This window comes from Theropithecus gelada, chromosome 11 (genome assembly GCF_003255815.1).
Source record: "Theropithecus gelada isolate Dixy chromosome 11, Tgel_1.0, whole genome shotgun sequence".
Taxonomy (NCBI): domain Eukaryota; kingdom Metazoa; phylum Chordata; class Mammalia; order Primates; family Cercopithecidae; genus Theropithecus; species Theropithecus gelada.
In genome coordinates, this window is record NC_037679.1 from 81,651,091 (window position 1) to 81,671,020 (window position 19,930).

At 43.2% G+C, this 19,930-nt stretch overlaps 1 protein-coding gene across 5 annotated transcripts in view; it reads right to left on the reverse strand.

The window, feature by feature from the left end:
• Positions 1–4,012: 4,012 nt before the first annotated feature.
• The window catches only part of ZCCHC8 (zinc finger CCHC-type containing 8), a 33,916-nt gene continuing 17,998 nt past the window's right edge, over positions 4,013–19,930 (reverse strand). For 2 of the 5 annotated variants that reach the window (XM_025403164.1, XM_025403166.1), the window contains 9 exons: positions 17,076–17,179; positions 16,895–16,960; positions 16,255–16,315; positions 15,662–15,804; positions 14,928–15,070; positions 13,593–13,714; positions 11,307–11,393; positions 10,945–11,062; positions 4,013–6,688 (listed from right to left, as the gene is read on the reverse strand). In XM_025403164.1, the coding sequence (XP_025258949.1) occupies positions 5,910–6,688; positions 10,945–11,062; positions 11,307–11,393; positions 13,593–13,714; positions 14,928–15,070; positions 15,662–15,804; positions 16,255–16,315; positions 16,895–16,960; positions 17,076–17,179 (1,623 nt within the window). In that variant the 3' untranslated portion in view covers positions 4,013–5,909. The remainder of the gene's footprint in view (positions 6,689–10,944; positions 11,063–11,306; positions 11,394–13,592; positions 13,715–14,927; positions 15,071–15,661; positions 15,805–16,254; positions 16,316–16,894; positions 16,961–17,075; positions 17,180–19,930) is intronic. The other 3 variants (XM_025403168.1, XM_025403167.1, XM_025403165.1) reach the window with 2 other exon arrangements.

Here is a 19,930-nt window from a genome sequence, read left to right on the forward strand (position 1 = left end):
CCAGGATAGTCTCGATCTCCTGACCTTGTGATCCACCCGCCTCGGCCTCCCAAAGTGCTGGGATTACAGGCTTGAGCCACCGCGCCCGGCCGGATTACTCCTTTTCAAATTAAAAAAATAAAATAAAATAAGGGGGAAATAAAGCCAGGCATGGTGGCTCACACCTGTAATCCCAGCACTTTGGGAGGCCAAGGTGGTTGGATCACCTGAGGTCAGGAGTTCAAGACCACCCTGGCCAACATAGCGAAACCCTCTCTACTAAAAATACAAAAATTAGCTGGGTGTGGTGGTGGGTGCCTGTAATCCCGGCTACTCAGGAGGCTGAGGCAGGAGAATTGCTTGAACCTGGGAGGTGGATTGCATCACTGCACTCCAGCTTGGGTGACAGAGTGAGACTCCGTCTTGGAGAAAAAAAAAGCGAGAGTAAATATATATATATATATATATTTTATAAATATATATATATATATATATTTTATAAATATATATATATATTTTATAAATATATATATATATATATTTTATAAAAACAACAACTACCCAATCTGCAGATTTGTGCAGATTACAGGAGATGATTAAGTGAACATTTGCAATTGATGATTAAGTGCACATTTGAAATTGATGATCAAGTGCCTGGCATGTGGTGGATGTTCAACGGTTATTAGTTGAATTGCATTTGTATTATTTTGTCACAAGACAGCCTCACCATTGAGTGATAATATGGTTTAAAGAGCAAACCATGGGAGTGTGAAGATGGGGAGACTGGGAAAACTGATGGTTGGTGGAGCATTCCTGGAAGAAGGGTTTCAGGCAGTGGTGGCAGATATTCCTCCCCTTGGGTGGAAAAAGGTGAGTTTAGACTCCCTTTGGTCTGTTTGCCTGGGGCATTCTATGTTGCCTAGTGATCTTCTGACATTGCTAAGGTCTTNTATATATTTTTTTTTTTTTTGAGACGGAGTCTCGCTCTGTCGCCCAGGCTGGAGTGCGGTGGCCGGATCTCGGTTCACTGCAAGCTCCGCCTCTCGGGTTTACGCCATTCTCCTGCCTCAGACTCCCGAGTAGTTGGGACTACAGGCGCCCGCCACCTCGCCCGGCTAGTTTTTTGTATTTTTTAGTAGAGACGGGGTTTCACCATGTTAGCCAGGATGGTCTCGATCTCCTGACCTCGTGATCCGCCCGTCTCGGCCTCCCAAAGTGCTGGGATTACAGGCTTGAGCCACCGCGCCCGGCTGAGAGTAAATATATTTTATTTTGTTTTTGGTCTTGTAAAGAAATGACAGGTCGGGCACAGATGTTCATGGTTGTAATCCCAGCACTTTGGGAAGAAAATATTATTAAAATAAAAATTATTTTTACTTTTGTAGAGGCGGGGCTTCACCATGTTGTCCAGGCTGTCCTGTACTCCTGAGCTCAAGCAATCCTCCTGCTCCTGTGAACCACTGTGCCTGGCTGACGCCGAACATTTTTAAAAGTAAACCTTTGAGTATTGAGGAAATGTGTGCATAGGATGCAGTCCCAGATTATAAATCAGCTTGACACTGGGCACGGTGGCTCACGCCTGTAATCCCAACACTGGGAGGGTGAGGCAGGCAGATCATTTGAGGTCAGTTCTAAACCAGCCTGGCCAACGTGGTGAAACCTCGTGTCTGCTAAAAATACACAAATTAGCCAGGTGTGGTGGCGGGTGCCTGTCATCCCAGCTATTCGGGAGGCTGAGGCAGAATTGCTTGAATCGGGGAGACGGTGGTTGCAGTGAACCGAGATTGCGCCATTGCACTCTAGCCTGGGTGACAAAGTGAGACTCCGTCTCAAAAGGAAAAAAAAAAAAAGAATTCAGGGCAAGTCCATGAAGTGAAAGCCAGTTTATTAGGAAAGAATGGCTATTCCTTAGGCAGAGCAGCCCCAAGGCTGCTGGTTGCCCATTTTTGTGGTTATTTCTTGATGATATACCAAACAAGAGGTGGATCATTCTTGCCTCCCCGTTTTAGACCATATAGGGTGACTTCCTAATGTTGCCACGGCATTTGTAAACTGTCATGGCACTGATGGGAGTGTAGCAGTGAGGACAACCAGAGGTCACTCTCGTGGCCATCCTGGTTTTTGGTGGGTTTTAGCCGGCTACTTTAAACTGTTTTATCAGCAAGGTCTTTATGACGTGTATCTTGTGCTGACCTCCTATCTCATCCTGTGACTTAGAATGCCTAACCATCTAGGAATGCAGCCCAGTAGGTCCCAGCCTCATTCTACCCAGCCTCTATACAAGATGGAGTCGCTCTGGTTTAAACGCCTCTGACACAAGCAACTTGGGTACTAAACGCTGTTACAACAGCCTTGCTGGTTTTGCCTGCTAATGATAATCTACAGAATTCTAAAGATTTACCGAGAGAGAAAAAAAGCAAAAAAAACACAATCCAAGACAGAAGAGCAAAATGATTCCAGCTGAGAAACTTGAAGAATAAAATCAACCAGGAGGATGCTTCATGTGAGTAGAAAGTGGACAGTATTTTCACCATGTAAGGAAATGTGATCTTTTGAAAAAAGAACGAGGTCATTTTGTATTTTAATAAAGGCAGTTCCTTCTTTCCACTTACCTGCTTCTAGGAGACAACAGCAAAGAGCTGGCCTTGTTTTAGCAACCTGCATTGCAGTTTACATTCCCTTTAATCCAAGGCAAAGATTAAAGAGATCCCCACCCCTGCTCCAAGTCAATCTTGAAGGGCAAGTGTCTGGTTCTTACCTCATCTACCCACACCTGGAACCTGTCATGGTATGGACAAGTTGAAACAGTAACTTGTTCCTCCACCCAACAGTCTCGCAATACTCCAAAAGAGCAAACAATACTTTTTTATTATTTTAATTAATTAATTTATTTTTTGAGATGGAGTTTTGTTCTAGCTGCCCAGGCTGGAGTGCAATGGCACAATCTTGGCTCACTGCAACCTCTGCATCCCGGGTTCAAATGATTCTCCTCCCTCAGCCTTCTGAGTAGCTGGGATTACAGGCATGCGCTACCATGCCTGGCTAATTTTGTACTTTTTTTTTTTAAGTAGAGACGGGGTTTCTCCCTGTTGGTCAGGCTGGTCTTGAACTCCCGACCTCAGGTGATCTGCCCGCCTCAGCTTCCCAAAGTGCTGGGATTACAGGCGTGAGCCACCGCGCCTGGCCAACGATATCTTTTTAAAATGGGGCACTTGCAGGCCGGGCCCAGTGGCTCAAGCCTGTAATCCCAGCACTTTGGGAGGCCAAGGTGGGCGGATCACGAGGTCAAGGGTTCAAGACCAGCCTGACCAACATGGAGAAATCCTGTCTCTACTAAAAATACAAAATTAGCAGGGCGTGGTGGCACATGCCTGTAATCCCAGCTACTCAGGAGGCTGAGGCAGGAGAATCGCTTGAACCCTGGAGGCGGAGGTTGTGGTGAGCCAAGATCGGGCCATTGTACTCCAGCCTGGGCAACAAGAGAAAAACCCCCTCAAAAAAAAAAAAAAAAAAAAAAAAAAAGAATCAGTGCTTTTATAGAGCTTTTGACAAGGAGGCAGTACAGCAGTTAAGAGCACAGATATGGGGGTCAGAGAGATCTGGATTTAGATTCACTAGGTTGTGTATCAGCTGTGTGTTTTAGTTATGTGTGTATTTAGCTGTGCGTATTTCCTCTAAACAATGAGGTTAACAATGCCTATCCAATGTGGTGATTGTGAAAATGGGATAATGCACAAAAATACCTTAACATGATGTCTGGTAGATGGCAAAGAGGTAACTATTAAGATACCGCTGGTATTCACAGGTGACTCTACTAATGCAATACTTCTTAAAGGGACATTTAAACAACTACTGCTGTGATGTAGGGAATAGTCAAATATTTAGTTGAACACTCGCCTCTCAAGAACCACTTCTGGAATGTCGACAAGTTCCTTTAACCTCTCTCTGCCTCCCTTTCCTTACTTCCAAGTGGTGATAATGATCTGCCTGACAGAAATGCTGAGCGAAATCAGGTTAAAAACACTATGTAAACAACTGTAAATGATTGCTTTTATTTTGAACTTAAGCTCAGAGGAAAAGAAACCAAAAGTATTTTAAATTTTATTCTGTTTCTAGCACATTCTGTGAGGGCTTTAAAAAGAAATTTCTCTCTTTATAATTTTCCTTTCCTTTATTCTTTACAGAACAGTAAATCTGATTACTCAAGTTCTCAAAAATGAAAACTATATCGGGAATGTTTCAATTTTGCTCCCCCTGTTGGCCTGAGAGCAGGATAACACTGCCTGAGACTAACAATTCAAGACAATCTAAACATTTATTTTCATGGACTTGACTAACATAAAGACGTAATGGCATTCCACAGAAAGACCTAAACCACAGTTTCAGCTCTATCTTATATATATATATCTGACAATTAAAAGCAATATTTATGTCTAATTTTTAATTTTTAACTATTAGGGTTCAAATCTAGAAAATTATACAAAGGCTAGCTGCATGCCATTCATTTTTTCAAAATAATTACCTTTCAAAAATTCTGCTGTTCCAAAATTACGGCTGAAATCCACTGAAAGCACCCAAACTTGCAACTCCTATCATTATTTTTGTTTTGCTACCACTAATTTTTACAAGTTTTTTTTTTTTCTTTTTGAGACGGAGTTTTGTTCTTGTTGCCCAGGCTGCAGTGCAGTGGCATGATCTCGGCTCACCGCAACCTCTGCCTCCCAGGTTCAAGCGATTCTCCTGCCTCAGCCTCCCAAGTAGCTCGGATTACAGGTATGTACCACCACACCTGGCTAATTTTTGTATTTTTAGTAGAGATGGGGTTTTGCCATGTTGGCGAGGCTGGTCTTGAACTCCAGACCTCAGGTGATCCTTCCACCTTGGCCTCCCAAAGTGCTAGGATTACAGGCATGAGCCACCATGCCTGGCCAACAATTTACTTTTACACTTAAAAGTTACATACACTGGCCAGGTGAGGTGGCTTACGCCTGTAATTCCAGCACTTTGGGAGGCTGAGGCGGGCAGATCACCTGAGGTCAGGAGTTCAAGACTAGCCTGACACGATGTGGAGAAACCCCGTCTCTACTAAAAATACAAAGTTAGTTGGGTATGGTGGCACATGCCTGTAATCCCAGCTACTCGGTAGACTGAGGCAGGAGAATTGCTTAAACCCAGGAGGCAGAGGTTGTGGTGAGCCGAGATCATTCCATTGCACTCCAGCCTGGGCAACAAGAGTGAAACTCCATCTCAAAAAATCAAAAAACAAAACAAAAGTTATATACACTGTTTTACCTGTGAATCACTTTTTTGTATTCAAAGTCTTAGATTATGTATATGAAAACTAATTTATTAAACCTCTGTACACAAAGATGAACATACCTGTACAGCAACCATATATGAAGAATGAAGTTACAAAAAAGTAAAAGTACTACTAAAACTGACGCATGTAAATCACTTATAAAAATACCCCAAATGGGATAAAGCTGCTCATCCCTGATTTTTCTCATTTGGTTGTAGGAGTTGAAACATGAATTTAAAATGGTAGAATTTTTTCTTTTAAAAAGTGATATATTAAACTTATATACAGGATAATTAGCAAAATGTAGAAAGGGAAAACAATGTACAAAAGACAGATAAAAACCATCACTCTTGACGGACAGTCACAATCCAAAAATAGTATAAACGTTAACAAACTCTCTCTAAACCAGGTCATATTCACATCTCCCCCCAAGTTTTGTCAGTGAGAATAAAATATAGTGAACTAGTGAACTCAGTCTTTCTTTAAAATAGGCTTGACTTTGGAACACGAACCTTGGATAGATTTTTAAAAATGGTAGGTACAAACAGGAAAACCATTCTATCTCTCCACTTAATTAGTACTAATTAACGGAACAAAGTTAGTAAATAGCTCTCAGTGCTAAGTCAAGCCGTTATTCAGAGGCCTTTTTGTTTTTCTGCTGGTTTCGGGGTGAGTTCTTTAACAAGCTTCTTATCCTGAGGTACATTCCAGTAGATTCTGCCATATTCTCAAATTCAAATGGCGTGATTCCAGTTGCAAATTTGCTCATGTCAGGTATAGGGCTGTGAATCTTAGTGGCCGTTGAAGGACTGGTGTCTGCAGGAAAGAGCTTCCGGCTGTCCCCATTGCTGACGTCACAGTCTGGTACGACACTGCCATTATCAAGGGGGGCACCTTCAGGGTTTACTGGAGCCAACTCTGCCTTTTCCTTCGGACAAAGTGATGTCACCTCAGCATCTGGACTGGAGGCATGTCCAGCTTCTGACTTCTTTGTAAAAATTTCTGGTACCTCAGGCTCATCCAGTGTCTGCTTTTCAGATGTTTTTCCCTCTGGGACAGGGAGGTCCAGCTCATTTGGACAAGGTGATGAGGCAACGGAATTCCCAGTTAAAGGTGTGTCCACAGGAATGTCAGAGTCGCTGTTTACACTCTCGGCCTGCTCGAGAGCTGCCCAGATCCGCCTCTGCTGTTCTTCAAGTTCTTCTAGAGTCAGTGCGTCCTCATCCACAGCTCCAGATGCTGTTCTGGTCTGGGGTGAGTCACTGGGAGTCAGCGGCGGGGTGCCCTTGGGGAGTGGAGGGGTGAAGACGGGCGGAGGAGTTCCCCGGGGGAGTGGAGGAGTGTCAGGAGGTAATGGTGGTTGAAACTGAAAAGTTTCGCTGCTCAGAGAACCATGTGGTACCTCCACATCTGAAGTAAGAAAGTTAAGAGATACTTTAGAACTTGTAATAGCATTTGGTTTTACTAAAATTTGTTATTTGCACTCAGGTGTATCCAGATATTCAATGGCCAAAAATAAATGGCTTAAGAGGCGGGACATTCTGGATTCTCAGATGCCATGACCATTACCTGGTGTCCTCAGTTCACCTGAAAAGATCTGCAGGGAGACCTGTCAGGTTCTTCTGGTGCTAGAGGATATCCCTTGGGAGATCCATTTCTGTGCTGTGTGCATCATTTTAGATTGAGGAAATATGAGCAATTGCATGGAGACTTCAGAATTTCAAGGTAGTGCGCTCTACCCAAAAATCCATGGCAGAATGCAGTAGGAAATTTGACCGGAGGTGCAGGCTGGCTACTGAGTGGGTGGAAAGCTAATGGGGAGGAAGTGAGGGACAAGCCAAGTGTACACCTTGGGTTATTTCCTAGCTTTTTCTTTTTTTTTTTTTGAGACAGAGTCTTGCTCTGTCTCCCAGGCTGGAGTGCAGTGGCACAATCTCAGCTCACTGCATCCCCAGCCTCCCAGTCAAGTGATTCTCCTGCCTCAGCCTCTGGAGTAGCTGGGATTAACAGTTGTGTGCCACTACGCCTGGCAAATTTTTGTATTTTTAGTAGAGATGAGGTTTCAACATGTTGGCCAGGCTGGTCTCGAACTCCTGACCTCAGGTGATCCACCTGCCTTGGCCTCCCAGAGTGCTGGGATTATAGGCGTGAGCCACTGCGCCCAGCCTAATTCCCCAATTCTTCTTTTTTTTTTTGAGGCGGAGTCTTGCTCTATTGCCCAGGCTGGAGTGCAGTGGCGTGATGTCAGCTGGCTGCAACCTCTGCCTCCTGGGTTCAAGCAGTTCTCCTGCCTCATCCTCTCAAGTAGCTGGGATTACACCGTACGCCAACATGTTCGGCTAATTTTTTGTATTTTTAGTAGAGATGAGGTTTCACCATGTGGGCCAGGCTGATTTCGAACTCCTCACCTCAAGTGATCCGCCCACGTCAGCCTCCCAAAGTGCTGAGATTACAGGCGTGAGCCACTGTGCCTGGCCCCCAATTCTTATCTCTAATCTAGATTGCTCGCCTGAACTGCAGGTTCACCTATCTAACTGCCCACTGACTATCATCACCTATACGTTCTACACACACAACCTGTTCAAAACAAATGATCTCTTCCTAAAATGAGAACTATTCTCCCATCTGCTATTCTCACTAATGGCACCACCAGTGGATCTGCTTGTCATTTGAGAGTACTCTCTTTCCTTCCATCCATTCCCCAGGTCTTTGGCTCTTTGGGGTGCATGCTCTCCTGCTGGCTGTCATAGCCGCTACCTTGCTTCAGGCCCATTACCATTTGCCAAGAACATCAGAATCACCCCGACCTCTGGATTCATCTTCCTTGTGTCTGTCCTCCAAACCGCTGCCAGACTCATCACAAATCTGGCCCTATAACCCTTCCCATCTCCACTGGAAACCCTTTAGTGCCTGCCCAGACCCCACAGGATGAAGTCCAATCTTCCTCCATGGCCCTCTAGGATACAGTTTCCCTGCTTCCATCATGTTATCTCCTACTGCCTGGCTCAAACTCCAGCTGTCACCCTGCTGCTGGCCTGATGTGCTGTGAAGTTTCACTGTCCTGCATCTGCACTTCCCACTGTCTCAAATGCCCTCCTCCTCATTTCCTTGGTAAATCTCTGCATTCTTCCCTCAACAAGCAGTTCAGAGTTACCCTATGACTTCATTCAGCACAGATGCTGTTTTTCCTCTGTGTCACCATTACAGTCTGGAACCTGCTCTGTGGCAGCAATAGGTAATACTATTGTTCTGTAGGTATCACTGTGGGCCACCACATTTATATGAGAATGATGTTTACACATCTGCAATCCCGAGGTGACAGAGAGTGGTAACTAGGGCAGCAATACTGTCTTATTAAGCTTTCTGTCCTCAGAGTCTAGTAGGGGGTCTGAACTTTATTCTATAGACAATAAGATTTGTGAGGAGAATAACATACTCTCACTTAGAAGTCAACTCACGGCCCAGCATGGTGGCTCATGCCAGTAACATTGGGAGGCTGAGGCAGGCAGATTGCTTAAACTCAGGAGTTCAAGACCAGCCTGGGCAACAAAGTAAGACCTCTGTCTCTACAAAACATACAAAAATTAGCTGGGCTTGGTGGCGCAGGCCTATGGTTCCAGCTACACAGGAGGCTGAGGTGGGAGGACAGCTTGATCCCAGGAGTCTGAGGCTGCAGTGAGCCATGATTGTACCACTGCACTCCAGCCTGGGCAACCAAGCCAGACCCTGTCCCAAAAAAAAAAAAAAAAAAGAGGAAAGAGCCCCTAGCACAAAGCTGAAAATGCCTACACAGAAGTGTATGGCCCTGGTGACAGGGGTGCCACCACCACAAATCCCCAAACTTCAAAAAATGACAACCATGGGCCAGTGCTGTGGCTCACACCTATAATCCCAGCACTTTGGGAGGTGGAGGCGGGCGGTTCACCTGAGGTCAGGAGTTCGAGACCAGCCTGGCCAACATGGAGAAACCCCATCTCTACTAAAAATATAAAATTAGCCAGGCGTGGTGGTGGGCACCTGTAATCCCAGGTACTTGGGAGGCTGAGGCAGGAGAATCGCTTGAACCCAGGAGGCAGAGGTTGCAGTGAGCCAAGATCGCGCCACTGTACTCCAGCCTGGGCGACAGCAAAACTCTGTCTCGAAAAAAAAAACCGAAACAAACAAACAAAAAAACTTAGGGGAAATAATTTGAGCGCTTTGATTCTGAACTTTGAAGTCACTTTGTGCAAAAGAATTTGATGTGAGGATGTAATCCCTTTGAACTTTAAGGGAATTTAATTCATGATCTTTTTTTTTTAAGGAAGGAAGGAAGACAGGGCTTCACAGTCAAATTTGGGACAACTTACATGTTCACATCACATCTTTTTTTTTTTTGAAATGGAGTCTTGCTCTCTTCCCCAGGCTGGAGTGCAGTGGTGCGATCTCGGCTCACTGCAGCCTCAGTGAGCCACTGCGCCCAGCCAGCAAAACTCTATTTCTACTAAACATACAAAAATTAGCCGGGTGTGGTGGTGCATGTCTGTATGTCTAGCTACTTGGGAGGCTAAGACAGGAGAATCACTTGAACCCGGGAGGCAGAGCTTGCAGTAGGCCGAGATTGTGCCACTGAACTCCAGCCAGGGTAACCAGGCAAGACTGCCTCAAAAAAAAAAAAAAAGCTAGGGAGGTCTCAGAGAGCAAGCCCTTTGTCCTACTTTATGTTCTGGGAAGGCACATTTTCCTGTTGGCCTTTCTTGGGTGGAGGAGTGATCTACTGGATTAATACTATTGGAAAGAGTAACTGGGAAAGCTTGGCCCAGCTTTGCTCTTCTTCCTCTTGGGAGCAAGCTGCCAGAAGGGTACACACTTTCCACTGCCTGTCTCAGAACACTGGCCGGATCAAAGGGGCCAGTCTGGATGCAGCACTGTTGAGACTGGGTGGGTCTGCTAATCCAGGAATGGGCCAGGCACTGTGGCTCACACCTATAATCCCAGCACATAGGGAAGCAAAGGCAGGACCACTGCTTGAGCACGGGAGTTTGAGACCTGCCTGGACAATACAGTGAGACCCCATTCTATACAAAAAGAAAAAAAAAAAAAAAAAAGGAACTCCCCTAATTCAGGAATGCAGCCAGCTGGCCCATCTAGCTCTCACACCAAGCTCTGGCTTCCAATTCAGCTTTTATCATGGACAGCAGTGATGCTCTGATCTCCAAGAATAAAATAAAGATTTACTCTCTAGACAGTGCTCACAAAGGAGCTTCCCCTTTCTTACGGAATTCAGGAGCATACAAATGTGTCATAGCTTCTTGATGAAATCAAAGCTACAGGCTGGGCGCAATGGCTCACACCTGTAATCCCAGCACTTTGGGAGGCCAAGGCGGGTGGATCACGAGGTCAGGAGATCAAGAGATCAAGACCATCCTAGCTAACATGTGAAACCCTGTCTCTACTAAAAATTAGCCTGGCGTGGTGGCGGGCACCTGTAGTCCCAGCTACTAGGGAGGCTGAGGCAGGAGAATGGCATGAACACGGGAGGCGGAGGTTGCAGTGAGCCGAGATCGCGCCACTGCACTCCAGCCTTCGTGAAACAGCAAGACTCTGTCTCAAAAAAACAAAAAAACAAAAAAAAAAAAGAAAAGAAAAGAGGAAAAAAAGAGAAATCAGAGCCGTAAGATGAAACCTACCCGAATCGAGCTCCATGTCGGCCGGGGATCCTGCTGAGTTGCTTTCCTTCTTCTGCTTCTTTGGACTCCCTGGGCTAGAGTGAGATGAAGACCTCTTGCTGCCAGACTTCACACCTGGCTAAAGGAACAACCAAACCAAACACAAGTTAGGTGGGGTAGACAATGAATTAAACTCCATCCCTTCACTTAAAATGATGTAGAAAAGCGATCTGGAGATAAGTCTAGGTAACTGGTGAATTTCGCCACTGTTTTCCTTTTGGTTTGTCAAGATAACAAAGCAAGAAAAGGCTGTAATATGCTAATAATTTACAAAATCTCACAGACACAACATTTTATAGAGTACACCCTTAAAATCTATTTACCGTTTGGAAGTTAGAAGTAAGGTAATTGGCAAACACATCCTTCTGCTGACATGCCTGCATTGGTATGGAACCAAAGATCCTCCATTCCTAATAATGAAAAGAGAAGAAAAAAAAAATCATGTATTTGGAAAATGTCATGTTTTGAGATTTTGCTCAAAGGAGGTACAGCAGAGATCTCAAATTATGTTTTTCCTTCTTATGTTACTTTTCCTTTATTGGGAATTAAGGAAAATAATGTGTTGAAGGAAAACTAAACCTGCCTGCAACATAATCAAGACTATGAATACTAAAAGACTACCTGACACAATCACTTGGCCAAAAAAGGTTCTACATACCGCAAGCAGAAGATGTAGGCAGGAGTGACTGCTATGGGGCCTCCCAGGCTCCAGTCTCTCTCCCATCAAGCACTGGCACTGCTAACAGGGCCGTTCATAGCCCACTTCTCCTAACACACTTACTCATGAGTTTTCCATCTTCTGCTCTTTCTCTTTCCAAATACAGCACTCATCTTTAAAGATTCCATACCAATTACTTCTCTCTCCTCTCCAATCGCACATTCAACAGTGGTTCTCAGTAACAATCCCATGGAACTCTTGTGAAACATAGAGGTTCCAGGGTTTGAATCAGTTAAGTCTAAAGATGGGACTCAAGAATGTACATTTCTAACGAGTATTCCCAGGGGACTGTGAAGTAGACTGGAAGCTGTACTGGCTTCCAGAAGCACTGATGGTTTGTATCATGCACTTCTGCCCGTAATGAATTACACAGTCTTGTGTGATTGACAACTTTCTATCTGCTCACTACACTCTTAACTTCAAGTCTTTGGCTGTTTCCCTACTGTCCAGTTCCTAAGAACACACTTTTTATTTTTATGTTTTTTTGAGATGGAGTTTCGCTTTCATCACCCAGACTAAAGTGCAATGGCGTGATCTCAGCTCACTGCAACCTCCACCTCCTGGGTTCAAGCGATTCTTCTGCCTTAGCCTCCTGAGTAGCTGGGATTACAGGCGCCTGCCACCACGCCCGGCTAATTTTTATATTTTTAGTAGAGATGGGATTTTGCCATATTGGCCAGGCTGGTCTCAAACTCCTGAGCTCAAGTGATCCACCCGCCTTGGCCTCCCAAAGTGCTGGGATTACAGGCATGGGCCACTGCGCCCGGCCAATAATACACTTTTTAAATAAAACAGTACAATAGTTCATTGTTGAATCTTGAGACCTAAGATGGAAGCGGGAAAAGAGTTAAGTGTGGAAAAACCATTCATATACAAAATGAGAAATTTTACTTTGAGGGGAAAAAAGGCAAGAATAAACAGGAGAGTTATAGTATATTTAGATTTATTATAGATAGAAACTTATTTCCTAGGTTAATTCTGTAAAATATATAATACTGTCTCAGAACAATCCATATTGTTAAAAACTTTTAAAATGTTAGAGTAGTTTTAGATTTAGAGACTCTAACCAATCTATTTTGACTCCCTTTCTGAGGGCACAAAATCAGAGAAAACTGCTGTTGATGAATATAAGACTTCAATTAAGATTCTAGCACGATTCTATATAGGAAATTAAAAATGTAAACAAGTGGCCGGGTGCGGTAGCTCACGCCTGTAATCCCAGCACTTTGGGAGGCCGAGGTGGGTGGATCATGAGGTCAAGAGATCGAGACCATCCTGGTTAACATGGTGAAACCCCATCTCTACTAAAAATACAAAAAATTAGCTGGACGTGGTGGCGGGCGCCAGTACTCCCAGCTACTCAGGAGGCTGAGGCAGGAGAATGGTGTGAACCTGGGAGACGGAGGTTGCAGTGAGCTGAGATCGCGCCACTGCACCCCAGCCTGGGCGATAGAGCGAGACGCAATCTCAAAAAAAAAAAAAAGGTAAACAAGTAACACATTTATCCCTTTAAATAGTAACTACTATATAATTTGTATGTATATATGTATATATGAATTAAGTAATTATTTTTTGAGTCAGGGTCTTGTGTGATCTCACCTCACTGTAACCTCTGCAATCCTCCCACCCCAGCCTCTCTAATAGCCAGGACTACAGGCATGTGCCGCCACCCTTGGCTAGTTTTAAAATTTTTTGTAGGGACAAAGTCTTGCTATGTTGCCCAGGCTGGTCTCGAACTCTGGAGCTCAAGCAATCATCTTGCCTCGGACTCGCAAAGTGTTGGGATTACAGGTGTGAGCCACCATGCCTAGCCAACAAGTTAATATTCTGACCAATCTTTAACATAATAATATCACATCACACGATAATTTAAAAAAATAAATATACTTACATCTGGAATTCCTCTGGGAGTAGATATATTAAAACCAGGATAGTTGACCAATTTTGAGAGATCATAAGTGACACTTTTATTCTGCTGTATTTCTCCAATTTCTGTTTCCCCATCAGTGCTATCTATTACAGACCATAAAAAGTATTAATATTGCTAAATGTCAATATATATCCCTCCCCAGACCAAAAGTACACCTGGAAAGTGCTTATACTCATGGCAACAGAATTAGTTTTGAAATGGCTTTCAATTTTAATTATAATTTTTCTTAACCATTAGGACAGAATTTTTTTTTTTTTTTTTTTTGAGAAAGGGTCTTGCTTTGTCACCCAGACTGGAGTGTAGTGGCACTATGTTGGCTCACTATAGCTTCTGCCTCTCAGGCTCAAGTGATCCTCCCACCTCAGCCTCCTGAATAGCTGGTTCTACACACACGCACAACCACACCAGGGTAGGCTGTGTATTTTTAGTACAGACAGGGTTTCACCATGTTGCCCAGGCTAGTCTCAAACTCCTGAGCTCAGGCGATCTACCTACTGCCTCAGCTTCCCAAGTAGCTGGGATTACAGGCGCCTGCCACCACGCTTGGCTAATTTTTGTATTTTTAGTAAAGACCGGGTTTCACCATCTTGGCCAGGCTGGTCTTGAACTCCTGACCTCAAGTGATCCATCCACCTCGGCCTTCTAAAATCCTGGGACTACGGCCATGAGTCACTGTGCCCAGCCGAAACCTGCTTTTTAAAAACTCAATATTGCACAAAGATTTTGCCACGTCAGCTCATACAGATTTAGTCCCACTCTTCATATGTTGCAGAGAGTCCACAGCTCAGAACTACCAATTTATTTGACCATTTTTCTTTACGGCCTTAATGTTGTCTTAGATTTTTCACTATCATATTTAATGATACAAAAAGATTCTTGTATACATACAGTTTATTTTGCATATGTGTATCTTTCTAGAGTAGGTATCTAGGAGAGAAGTTCTAGACTATTAGAAGTTTTCTGTATTTCACATTTTACAGGTCTCCTGGCATTGAGGATCTATGTTTGTTATTATTACTGAGAAAGGTAAGAGCTTATGAGGACTGGCTGGAGAGTGATACTCTGGCCTAGACAGTACCTGAGCAAGCCCAGAAAACCATCAGATAATCTATGAACTCACTGAAATTTTAGTTCCTTCCTTGAAAAATTTACCAAGGAAACATCATCATGATATTTTTTAGTTAGCACACATTAAAGAAGTCAGCCGTTCCTATCACATTTTGTTGATTCTTTAACAAAAAAAAAAAAAAAAAAAGGAAACACTTAAGGTGACTTCTCTAACTTAAGATACTATACCTTTTCCATCATACAGTGCAAGCCCCGAATTCTCCAATTCAGCCTCTTTGAGCCACCCTGGTGGGTACCCTAGCTGGCGCATCCGATAGATAAAAGGTGGAAGACTCTTGTCTGTCACACCTAGTGCATCTTGAAGTTCCTCACTAAGTAAAAATAAAGGAGGAAGAAAAATAATGAATTCTTGTTTGCATGAAAACACATACATAATATTCTGTTTTTTTTTTTTTTTTTGAGACGGAGTCTCGCTCTGTCGCCCAGGCTGGAGTGCAGTGGCCGGATCTCAGCTCACTGCAAGCTCCGCCTCCCGGGTTTACGCCATTCTCCTGCCTCAGCCTCCCAAGTAGTTGGCACTACAGGAGCCCGCCACCTTGCCCGGCGAGTTTTTTGTATTTTTTAGTAGAGACGGGGTTTCACTGTGTTAGCCAGGATGGTCTCAATCTTCTGACCTCGTGATCTGCCCGTCTTGGCCTCCCAAAGTGCTGGGATTACAGGCTTCAGCCACTGCGCCTGGCCAATATTCTGGTATTTTAAAACATTTCTTGCTTATATTACATACCATGATGGCTAACAAATATAATTAAAATTTCAAGAAGTGTTTCTAAATGAATTAATGTATATTACCTAGGGCTTTGGCAGAGTACACTTATATCCTGATAATTAGCCTGAATAGACAGAGAACATTCGAAATGCTAGGGAAATAAAAATGACCTTCTATGGTAAAATGCCATTAATACCTAATAACTCCTGGCTTGAATCTTCCAAATCTTTCTTCTACTTCTTCTGCGTGGTATCGCTGCTGGAAATTCTGATTGTTTGCTTCCCCACAGGCATCCATATACTCTTTTCTCTTTTCACTTATTCGAGCAGCATTCCGAGGCTACATCATGACACATTTGAAAAGAATGGTTTCATGCAACTCAGAAATATTTCAGAAATTAAATACTTTTTTTTAGATCAAGTAAACAGATTATTTTAGTTTTAATGTATGACGAACAAGTGTAAAAGAGAGTGAATATTTTAGAAAAATAAGTAAGGAAAGGAGCAGTCTATTTATTACCTCAGTATTATAAATTAAATCAAGTTTTTAGGATAAACTCTACAATTTAACTCTGTTTATTCATATCAAATACAGAGAGTACTATTTTAAATTATTTACTAAAAAAATTTAATGTCTTAAAATATAAACACAAATTTGAAAAGATTTCAAATTAAAGGACTACAGGAAAGTAACAAAGAAAGTTCCTTCATGTCACACAATACCATAAATGTGTTGAAAACATTAGAAAGCTCTTGTTCAAAGACTTTTCTTAACATGAGAAAAATTTACCATTGGGCAATCTTTCATTTGGTGTTCTTCAGAACCACAATTGAAACAGTGAGGCTTTGGCCTATTTGGTCAAAAGACAAAGATTTTTATAATGTAAATAAAAAGAGAAAAGCAAATCAATAAAATTCTATATGACAGCAAAGTGTATCAGAGAGATAAGAAAGCAAGTTCATCACAGATCACTAATATCTGCAACAAGAAGTACACTTTAATCTCTTGTATTTAGTGATTTAAATAGTACTATGCAGAGTCTTTTAACCAAGAACCCTTCTGTTCCTGACTGATCTGTTACCTCTTTTGAGTTTTTTCAGTGGTTAACAACAGAAGAATTGAGGTGAACAGATGATCGTATTTCCATTAGGTAACATGGAAAGAAGGCAGATGGTTATAAGACTGCAATCAAATTGACAGCAACAATTACACTTTTCCACCCGCCCAGGCACATTAGGTGAGAACCAATGAATTCCAAGAAGCAGATGATCCATTTAAACGTTTAATATATATGTATGGAATAAAATTCTAGCTCAATCTGTAATTAACCTTAGAGTAAACCAGCAGTAAAGAACATTAACTTTTCAAGCCAAAAGTTTATGATTTCCGTTAAAAAAGTAAGTAAAACAAAACAACTCCCCACACAAACCTTTTTGCCTTTACTTGTATTTCTTGCCCTTCTAGAGAAACAATGTGGCTGAAGACTTGATGGTACCTTTAGTGAATTTTATTAAGGAATAGTTATCATGGTCTGCAAAATTTGGAAATTGTTTTAAAGGTGAACTTAGTGGTAAGATGCATAAAAGATCTTCATTCACTATGTAGGATACTTGGGTATTTCCCATCCTTCGGAAAGCTGAGGGTTTTCATTTAGAAGCGGTTGCCCCAATTTATCAAGGCAAAAATTAGTAAAATACAGGACACTTCCTACAACCTGCAGAAAACAAGTCAAAAAATATTGCTATTTAAGCAGGAAAAAAAGACATTAAATAATGTAAGACTATGATTAACTGTTTTAACAATTTATTTTGGATGGAATTATTAGAAATAGTAACTTCCTAGTTATTAAGGAGCTAGACTTTGATGTGTAAGTAGAAACTACATCATCAGTTCCCTCTCTCTCCTAGATCACTGTTTTTCCTCTGTATTGGATCATGACTATCTATCTCCAGAATTCAAACAAAAAATGAAAACCTTGACTCTCACGTTTCCCTCCAGTGCCCCATTTCATTACTTCTCTTTGCAAGACATGCAGACCCTTTAGTTATTGTTTCCAATTCCTTTCTTCCCATTCACTCTTTTCTTGTCCCTCCAATTCTTTTTGAAAATTCCATACAGACAAGTTGGAAAAGTGGTACAATGAACACCCAATGTATCCTTCACCTAGACTGAACAATTGTTAGTAGTTTAACATTTTTGTCTGCCTCTCTCTTTACACATACACTGAACACACACACATACACTTTTTTGTTTGTTTTGAGATAGGGTCTCTGTCACCCAGGCTGGAGTACAGTGGTGCAATCTTGGCTTACTGCAACTTCTGCCTGCCAGGCTCAAACGATCCTCCCACCTCAGCCTCCCGAGAAGCTGGGACCACAAGCACAGTCAGCTATTTTTTTGCCCAGCTATTTTTTTGTATTTTTAGTAGAGGCAGAGTCTTGCCATGTTGCCCAGGTTGCTCTCGAACTCCTGAGCTTAAGTGATCCACCCGACTCAGCCTCCCAAAGTGTTAGGATTATAGCCGTGAGCCACTGCACCTGGCCTCACATATACTTTATAATTTTTTTTTTTTTTTTGAGGCAGGGTCTTGCTCTGTTGTCCAGGCTGGAATGCAGTGGCATGATCTTGGCTCATTGTAACCTCAAAGTCCTGGGCTAAAATGATCCTCCTGCCTCAGTCTCCCGAGTAGTTGTGCCACTACACACAGCTAATTTTCTTTTTGTTTTAGAGATGGGGTCTTGCTATGTTGCCTAGGCTGGTCTTAAACTCCTGGCCTCTAGCAATCCTTCCGCCTCAGCCTCCCAAAGTGCTGGGATTACAGGTGCTGAGCCACTGTGCCTGGCCTCCATTTTTTTTTTTTTTTTTTTTTTTTTTGAGACAGAGTCTCGCTCTGTCGCCCAGGCTGGAGTGCAGTGGCCGGATCTCAGCTCACTGCAAGCTCCGCCTCCCGGGTTCACGCCATTCTCCTGCCTCAGCCTCCCGAGTAGCTGGGACTACAGGCGCCCGCCACCTCGCCCGGCTAGTTTTTTCTATTTCTTAGTAGAGACGGGGTTTCACCGTGTTAGCCAGGATGGTCTCGATCTCCCGACCTCGTGATCCGCCCGTCTCGGCCTCCCAAAGTGCTGGGATTACAGGCTTGAGCCACCGCGCCCGGCCGGCCTCCATTTTTTTAATGACACTGCCCTCTCTCTTGAACATTTCCAGTAATGCTTCTATACCTATCACTGGGCTGAGTTCCTAACATTGGAGCTTCCCAATGACCTCCATGCAGCCAAATTCAATAGCTAGTTCTCACTCTTCATCTTTCTTAACCTATCTGCAACAATTGACACGATTTTTCCTTCCTCCTAAAAACATCTTCCTCCCTTGTCTTCTAGGACATGCTTCTCCGTTCTCTTCTTTCCTTGCTGACTGAGCCTCAGTCTTCTGTGCTAGACTCTTCTCATCCCTCTATCTCCCATGTATTAGAGTGCCCTAGGTCTCAGTCCTCCTCTCCACTTTCACTACCCAGGTGGTTCATCATAACCCATGGTATGAAGTATAATATATATGCTTACTACCTCTAAAAGTCAAGTTATTATTATTATTATTTTTTGAGACAGAATTTCGCTCTTGTTGCCCAGGCTGGAGTGCCATGGCGCAATCTCAGCTCACCGCAACCTCTGGCTGAACCTCCTCGGTTCAAGCGATTCTCCTGCCTCAGCCTCCCAAGTAGCTGGGATTACAGGCATGCACCATCAGACCTGGCTAATTTTGTATTTTTAGTAGAGATGGGGTTTCTTCATGTTGGTCAGGCTGGTCTCAAACTCCTGACTTCGTGATCCACCCGCCTCGGCCTCCCAAAGTGCTGGGATTACAGGCAGAAGCCACTGTGCCTGGCCTAAGATATTATTTTTTAATTATTATTTTTTCACTGGGAGCATAGATGCAAGTTGCCCTGAATATATGTTCTCCTTTAAGCTCAAGTTCTGATCCATCCTAACCTTTGATTTTATATATGGAAGTGTCAACTTGACAGCTCTCAAGGGGTGTGTGAGTGGCATCTCAAACTCACCTGCTTAAAACTGCACTGGATTCCTAGCCCCCTCCAAAACTGTTCCTCCTCTAGTCTTCCCCATCAGAGAAAATACGACGACATTCTTCCAGGTTCTCAGGACAAAAACCTGAGTCACTATGATGACTCTCTTGCTCTCATATTCTGCATCCAATTCATCAACACATTTGATCAGCTCTACTTCCCCAGTACATCCACGTTCTAACCACTTCTCAGTAGCACCATTCTCACCCCAGTCTCAGTACCAATTTCTCTCACCTGAGTTGAATACAATAACTTCCTAACTGGTTTTCAGCTTCCACAGGTAACCAGCTACAGACTATTTTCCACACAGAACCCAGCTCTTTTAAAAACTCAATTCATGGCCGGGCGTGGTGGCTCACGCCTGTAATCCCAGCACTATGGGAGGCT